The following is an 8758-nucleotide window of genomic DNA, read 5'->3' on the forward strand; positions in this document are numbered from 1 at the left end:
TGCTGAACTGCCAGGACAGCTAGGGGCAAGTAGGTAAAACAAATTAAATAGTCCTTTGCCCTAGTCTTTAAGAAGATTATGCTGAGGCCCAGAGTAAACTCTTCCCACTTTGCCTAGTATGTCAAGAAAGGCACTTGTTCTCCAGACTAAATTTTCCTGTATTTGTATCTTAATGAGTGAGCTTATTAGTGTAGCAAATGCTCCTCCTGGGAAGCACTTCTAAAATGAAAATAAAGTGCTGATTGATTTGCAAGATTTGCAAAATATTATTCATTTGTTCTTTTTTTTCAAAAAGGCAAAAATACCCCAACACCATTGTTCCAAAGGTTTGAAAGGAAGTTTCCTATCAGTGTGAAAAACGAGCATTCTCAGTTGAAAAGAAAAGGAAGATAAAGGGGAAGAATTTATTTATTTATTTTTATTAAATATATTATAATATTTATTTATATTAGTTTTATTTAAATTCAATTAGCTCAATGAAAGGGAGAAACCAGTCCATGCTTTTGGGTTATGAAAATTAGAAACTCAAAAAAAATAAATGAATCACTAATTTAAAATAATTTTAAACAATTTTAAAATATAAACAGTCACTGCTTAATATTACTAAAAAATGAACTTGGACACAGAACAAAAGCCCTCCTAATTTTCAAGATGAGGCTAACAGTCCAAAAATTCTACACATAAAGCATAAAATACATAGAAAAACATGAAAATATATACAGTATATTTTTTTTCTTACAGGCTGAAAGCCATCAGCCATCTCTGAAGATGAGACACCTATAGCAGAGAACAGTATTTTGTCAAAATAAATAGGTAGTCCTTGAAAAAATTATGTGACTTAGGTACTCTGAGCTTTATTCCAATCTGTACTTTGAACTTCCTGCACTACCAAGGAAAAGTGACAAGCCTTTGTAACTTACTGCTCCGTATAAAAAACATAGAAAATTCTTTTTTGTGTGTGTGTTGGTTTTTAAATTTATTTTTAATTTCTTTGTGGAAGTGGCTAGACTTTCTGACCTGCTATTTTGATGTTTTGACACAATAAAGACTCATTTTGTATACAAACTGCTGAAAAAAAAGCAGAATACAGACTGCTGCTGAATTATGGAATTGTAAACTTTAAACTTTGCCTTTTACCACTTTTTGGCTCATAAAATTCTGTTTGCTGTACTGATTAACACAAATCAACAGCTAGTAAAGCCTGGAGTGCAGTTCTGAGAGGGCAAGGTGGGTTGAGTAGTGGACAGCTCTTTCTGCGGCAGGATTCCTTCCCTGAGTGTCAAAAGGTAGAGAAAAATCTTTTTTCCCAGGCTCTTCCCGAGGTGAAAAAGGAAAGTAGCCTGGGACAAGAGGTAAAAGTGACAAACATGATGTAGTTAAGTGTTTTGTCAAATTATCGCCTATATGTCTAGAAAAAAACGTGCGAAAAGGTGTTCTGTGAGTGTACATGTCCATGAGATCTGCAGCGCAGATAGAGTGGACAGATGAGACGAGATTGTTTTGCCAGTTCCTATCTTTCAGGACTGATCCTGCTTTGTGATTTTGGTTCCTAACCAGCATTTGGATCCGACATGACGCCAGCATCTATTGACATTGGCTGTGTTATAATTCTTTCTCTCCTCTCTCTCCAACTCCTAATCTTTCTCACTAAGACCCCTTCAATATCATACAAATGCCAACTTCAAGCTTCACATCAAATAACCTGGTGCTGATGGAAATGTGTGCTCCTTTTCCAGGCCTGGTTGTGAGAAAACCCTGTAAAGCAAGCTGTAGTTTTTATCTGAGAACATGGCTTCTGTTCAATAACATGTCAAGTTTGTCAAAATTGTCTGACTGAGGCCCTTTATTATCACACAGTGGTGAAATGATTTGCCTGAAGGGGAAACAGAGCATTAATAAATGTAATGAATTGTACATTGTTCATGATGGTCTTTAATGGTACAGTCTTCTGTGTACTGTACATTCCAGATACCACCTCAGGTCCTACTAATTAATATTCATCAGTATAGAAGCGTAAAACTCAGTTTGGGATTTGCAGCACAAATCAGACATTCCCAGGATGCCTCACTGAAAGCATTTCCCAGGCTAGGTCATATACCACCTAGTCTTAAAACATGTCAATATGTTCTGTTTACCTTGTCAGCGGTTCATCAGCCTGATGTCACAGCAAAACTAGCAATTCAGGCTTTAAATACTCATGTTATAATGTCAGGATTAGCCTCCACTTAAAAATGCGGAGGAAACCAAACTTGCCCTAATTGCCATGGTAAAGGATCTGAAATTGTGATGTTGCTTTATTGATTCCTATACTAATTTTTAGCTCTTTGAAAAAAAATAGAGGAAATCTGTCCTTCTAAATAATTCCAACATCTTCAAGAAATAACAACAAAGCTTTAAAAGCCTTGCTAGAATTTTGTTGGCCCAAATGAAAAAGGTAAGGGAACCCTCCACCTGCCTTGTAATTTACTGTATCCTGGATTTATCATATTATGGAAAAGAGAACTACAAAAATCAATGAATTCATATTGTGCAGAAATGTGAGGAAACCTTGGTCCAGGATTGATTTCCTAAGTAAACTGCTTCAAGTTGATTTCCTACCATGGAAATTCAAATGCATATTAAAATATTTAATGCATGAAATATTACATGAAATATTTTAGTACAGAAATGTCAGCATTTTAACAGAAAGTCCAACTCCAGGCATGGTGTTAGCATTATTCAGTAAATATCTTGGTGGTTCAAATTGCCAAATACTTAAAAACACAGACAGAAAAAGGGAAGGTATTTGATTTCATAAACCACAGATTAGTTCAAACATATGTTTTTTACCTTACCATTGCACAGGGTAGAAAAGAGCCACCCAAGCAACCAAACCCCACTCCCAACTGAACCCCCAAAACCCACAGCCACCAAACATTTGCTCATAAGGAAGTTTCCACAAATATAGTTTCAAATTCCCTGTTGTTTATAAGATTCACCTCTGGAAACCAATCCAATTGTAATTGTTTTCCAGGACCTTTGCTAGTGCCTACTTAACTGGGATCAATGGCATAGTCTGTTTATTCAAATACTCTCATATTCAGTCACTCCCCCATCTGTCTGCTTCACTTCACCAAGAAGCTGCACTCTGCTTATATTCCCTTATAAATCCGTCTTCCTTTTAAAAACTGAAACTCATCCTTCAGCTTTCATCATGGCCAGAGTAATTTAAGCTACTGTAAGACAAGTGGAATAATAAGACTGAAAACCCTAGGTTTACATTATTTTCTTTTTAAATACTATCTGAAAGTGTTTCTCAACTCTACCTTTCCTGATGATGGTGTGCTGAAGAGCAATTAGTTCTATGTGAAGATTAAACAAGTTGGTAGCTTCCTTGTGACTCATTCTGAAAATTTCTGTGCTGATATCAGCATGTTGAATACCAGAAAGTGACCGAGCAGTGACTCTGGGTAGCTTCACGGACTGGAGCAAATATTTACATTAATTCAGACAACGAGGAGGTGGGGTGGCACAATGAAAGCCATATTTGTCCTAAGAGTTATGTCACTGTTCCAAACACAGCTTCTCTGTGCAAAAAGCAAGGAGCATTTTAATTACCCTTCTCCTCCCCCCTCATCAAAATATTTTTAGGATTACTTGACTGGGCAAACTGTGATAGCCAGTTGTCAGGAACAAAGGGCACTGTATTTCTGAAAGAAAAAAAAGGTCTGAGCAATCAAAATTCTCAGAGATGCACAAAAGGTTAAGAAGTTCTCCCTATTTTGATCACTTATGATATCCGCTGGGCAGTTAATAACTTCGCCAAAATAACTGGATTGTAAAATATATACATATTGTGAAAGTCCTCTCATATTCACTGGAAAAGCCTGCCTTTTAGAAAAAAGTGGGTCGCAGAAAACGAATGGGGGAAAAATAAATATGAACTACTGTTAAATAGCTTTTTATATTCATGCACTACTTTAATATAACTGTAGCAGTTTTTCTTCAAACATTTGAACAGTTCCCTGGAAATCAGTATGTCTTAAGGACAGAATAAGCAATCTGGAAAGCCAGACTCCCAAACGTCAGGTTCATATTTTTTTCCCTTTGGTATAACAAACACTTTTAGGTAGAATTCAGTAAAATGAAAATGCAGAGGAAGTATTCAGATTTGTTTTCTATGTATAAAACATTTAGGCTGCCTCCTGCAAGCCTGGCTATAGGGTCAGATCTGTCCATAACACTGAGGTCCCCTATCATTTCGATGCACACAGCACTGGGTGTATTGATAACTATTCTGTTATTGTCTCTCTCTTCCTTCCTTTTCTAGAGAAATGTCTTTGGTTTGCCTTTTTTTTCTTTTTTTGGTGTTTTTTTTTGTATTTTTTTTCCTTAAAAAAGGCGGCATCATCACTTTATTACAAATACTTCTTTATGCTGTATTGCTTAATTCTGATTTGCCTGATAAGATATATGCTATTGTTTAAACATCTACCCAGTAAGATGATGGGAACACTTCTGACAGTAAAGCTTGAACAAAGAATTAACCAAGTGATTTCTTACAACTTATCTCACAGATAGCATTTTTTGTTCTCTTTCCACAGTATTGTTTTGTGGAATTTTACTTGGAATGCAAACAAAATAATATTTTTAGAGCCAAAAAAAGATTTTATTTCTTTAAAATTCAACTAGTAGCAATGATCATATTATCAAAAATATACAGTTAAAGTTATAAATTCTAAATCTTAAAAATATATTTTAATTCAGTGTTTTAGGCTTTGTTTTAATGCTTTTACAACTTTAAAAAATTCTGAAAAAGCCTCACATAATACTATCTGAAAAAAAACCCATTTTATTCTTTAGGGATAAAACATGCATTGATGATAAACAGCCTCCAACAACATTGAAGAGAAACACAGGGTACTACAATACAGATCTAACACAAAAAAGTTAGATCTGTAACACAAAAACATTTTTGTTTTTCTTGTGTACTTTATTCTTTGCGTTCATAATTCATAACCCATAAGGTACTCTATTCTAACAAGAACACTTTCCTTCAAAAAATCAAAGCAGTATCCTTTTTATATTTGAAAGGTTTCCATACTCTTACAGTTTTCCAGAAGATGAACAATGGAATCATTGTGCAAATGGATTTAAAAGTATTATAATGATATTTCTGTTAGCCCTAAAATTTTGGACCCAGCAATGCTGAAAATTTGCTGAGGATAAGTGTTCACAGGTAAAAGCATGATTTCAAACTGTTGGGCTCAAGCTTGCCACTCTCTCTCTGTATGTATGTCAAATAATGTGGGAAAAATTTTTCAAAACTGCTTATGAACATCAACTTGGTTTTTGCAGCCAGCTTTTGAAAAAAAAAAAAAAAGAAAAGAAAAAAGAAACACAAGAAAAAACCCCTCATCTACAAAGCAAGAACAACAGTTCCCTCCCTGCCCTAAAGAAAAATTTTGTTAGGGGTATTTATTGCTAGGTATTTGTATCATGTGGTTCCCTAAAAGTAACCAAAAGACATATCAAACGTCCTTCTTTTGAGATCCACCTAATATAACCAAGAAAGATTATAAGGAAATATCAGTTTGGAAGACCAGACATGTCTGCTGCAAGACTAGGCTTTCAAAAGGACTTCATAAAGATTGCTTACCCAATTGGTGGTATGCCACAATATAGAAAATTCCATGATGGGGGGAAAGAAATTGTTTTATCTTCACTCCAGACATATTTAGTAGGGAAATTTAATCTCTGGCCAATGGGAAGGTCAAGTGCAGGCAGCATTAATCCCTTTTTAATTTATGTAAGGGAAAAGCTTCTGTTTGTTTCAGGGTAGGATGCCATTAAACTGTTTCTATAGTAAATTCATAGGTATTCTGAGAAAGACAAACTTGCTGTAAGTGCATTTAAGCAAAACAAAGCCTCCTTTGCTGTAAGGTGATTGATGCTTTCTACTGATGTCATGTTTATTTGGTATACACTAATTCTTTATATCAAAGACACATCTTTTAGCCTTGGTTCAGAAGTGTTGGCAAGATGAAGAATACTAGCACAAGCTTTTTCGACAGCTTAGTAACTGCTTACGATTATTAAACAAAACCTCCACAGTTTCTCAGTTGATTACATAGGATTATATGAGAAGCAGCTACCAGACATTATTTCAGACTTCACCCACCTTGACTAACCAGTTCTCTTTTCCAAAGAGAAATACAGAGAAAGATTTTTTCGACTTCTAGTTATTCAACAGCACTTCCAGCATTTTACCACTCCCTTCAAAAGTCAGGGTTTGCTTTAAGAAGATCCACCAGATTTCTGAATTTTCTAGGAATCTTGTTTCTATTATAGGACAACAGTAGTTCACCTTCCTACGGCAGAGATGCTTTATTGTCTTTGGTCTCCTAGTGCAATGTCTCTGGCCTCCTGATGGATGATTCAAGAGCTCCTGCTTGGTTCTCCATGAGCCAATGCAACCTTGAGATCAATACCAGACTTGGCAGCTAGCAGGGAGACTTCAAAGAATTTTAATTAGTCTTTTGAAAGTGCCTCAAATTGTAATAACAAGACTGGTTTGGCAGAATCTTCAAAGTCCCAGTTTTCAGATGTGAAAATGCTAGGTTTTTCTCTCCCCTCCTTCAATAGCTTTTTGTGGACCACAGCATATCCATTTACTAGCTGGTTCCCATTAGTAGGAAATAAGCATCCTAAAACAGAAAGTATACTAAATTTACCTTACTTTTGAGTGTCCCTTATTGTCACTGAATTACACAGCTTACACAGCAGAATGTCTTTCAAAGACAAAACTTCAATCAGAGGTATAGAAATGGGAATGGACTGGGTGTTGCTTGTCACCTGTGATTTTACAAAGTGTCTTGAAACTGTTTGTCATTCCTGAAAGCAAGCTAAGTCTCAAAAGAGCTAAGGTGATAAAAAATGACACAGAATAAATGAATAAAATTTAGTATTTATCCATGCTTTTTATTTTTTTTAATTATATTGTTTTTATCCATTTGAAACTGACATAGCTTTGTGCTTTCAGATACTTTTCCCTATTCTACTCAATCATTTAATGTTTTTAGTTCTGTAAATAGATCAAAAGTTAAAAGGAAATCCATGCTGGAAGAGGGCATCCAGATTCACAGATGCCACACAAGGATTTTGCAAGACCAAGGTCAGCCAAATATAGAGAAAGCTGGAAAAAAAAAGTAAACTGTTTAAAAACAAAGTTAACAATCCAGTAGGAATAGTTGTTTAATGAACAATGTATTTTCCATTGTCTAAACAGTCAAGTTGTAGTTCACTTCAAACTTATTTGATTAATTATAGATGTTCAAATTTCATGGTCTGTCTTTACATGGCAAGCCAAGAGTATATCATTATCTTTTGATTATGAAACCCTGTTAATTCCCATTAAAAAATACAAGTTGCTCCAAATTTTTGAAGCTTTTATGTTTCAAAAATCAAAACCAAGGTGTTCATGTTCTTGGATATCAGAAACACAACACTTGGAAACACTTGTTTCCTTCTAGCAGTCTTCTGACTCCAGTCAAGAGATAGAGGAATAAAAGCTTCTAATCACATACAGCTCTTGCTTTACTGCTTCTACTAGTAGGGTTTTTGTTTCCCTATCTCGGATTCCCATTAAATGGACTTTTAAATCATAATGTGATAAATCTATCTCTGATTAAATTACTCTTTATCCAGTGTTATAGTTGGGAGTGAGTAGGTGACGGAAACAGCCTGCATTTTCCTTCAAGTAATTTCAGCATAGTTTGATATTTGAGAAGCTATGTTAAGAATATTCTTTGATTTTCTTCATAGCGAAAAAATTTTATGTACTTGTTGGCCTACTGCCCAAAATCTCAGTTGGAGAAGAAAAGACTGTATTTTGCACATTCACATTTCATTTAGAGAGTGTATACTTCCTGATGTTCAACTTCCATGGCAAGCAATAAAGGTAGAAAAACTTTCGCGAGTCACAGTTTTATATCAGGGAGTTTTGTTTAGTTCTGTTCCCTAGATTAAAATCACTGAAAATAATACAATCTATTTTGAATTCCCAGTCCATATTCTACTTAACATCATCCTGGGAAGAATTTTTTGCCAAGTTCTTTATCATGATGACCAAAGCAAAGTATACATCTTGTTTTTTAATTCTGAGAGACACAGACATCTCCTGTTTTGAAAAGTGATGGAGTTGGTCACAGAGCACAAATTACCACTTTCTTGATTTTTTTTTACCTTTTCTTTACACCTGATGTTGCTCAAGACTGGACAAGATGGATCCCTGGAATCATGGCTTAGATGAACAGAACCTTATTGGACTACCTCAGAATAAACCAAATCCACATACATCAACTGCTGCATGTACTTGTACTCCTTCAGAACATGTACAATCGCTTTTAAATGGGAGCCTGCCTTACACTTAGTAAACACTACTTCAGTGAGGGAATTTCACGCCTTCACTGGCAATAGGAATACTGTCAAACTTGGTGAAACAGAACACTTTTAAATGATGTGTAAGTATCAATACCTCTTTCACTGTTTGTATGTGGGAAATATAGATTCATCATCTGTTAGAGTGTCTTGTTCAATTTTAGTTCCTTTACTCTAATTTTCTTCTTACCATAGAAGGATAAAATCTTGGAGGGTTTGTTATGATTCTGAAGCACTTAAAAGAAAAATTTATCTCCTAATCTTTTCAAAAGAAGGGACCAGGGCAGCCTCAAAAACAGAGGCTCTACATGCAACCGTTTCTGTTTTACTTCTCAGGTAC

At 35.2% G+C, this 8758-nt stretch overlaps 1 protein-coding gene across 1 annotated transcript in view; it reads right to left on the reverse strand.

Moving 5' to 3' along the window:
- LOC115947854 overlaps positions 1 to 1573 on the reverse strand; it is a 23517-nt gene extending 21944 nt beyond the window's left edge. The window contains exon 1 of the mRNA XM_031056877.1: positions 1555 to 1573. Within this exon, the coding sequence (XP_030912737.1) occupies positions 1555 to 1573 (19 nt within the window). The remainder of the gene's footprint in view (positions 1 to 1554) is intronic.
- Positions 1574 to 8758: the final 7185 nt, after the last annotated feature.

This window comes from Geospiza fortis, unplaced genomic scaffold (assembly GCF_000277835.1).
Source record: "Geospiza fortis unplaced genomic scaffold, GeoFor_1.0 scaffold12, whole genome shotgun sequence".
NCBI lineage: Eukaryota > Metazoa > Chordata > Aves > Passeriformes > Thraupidae > Geospiza > Geospiza fortis.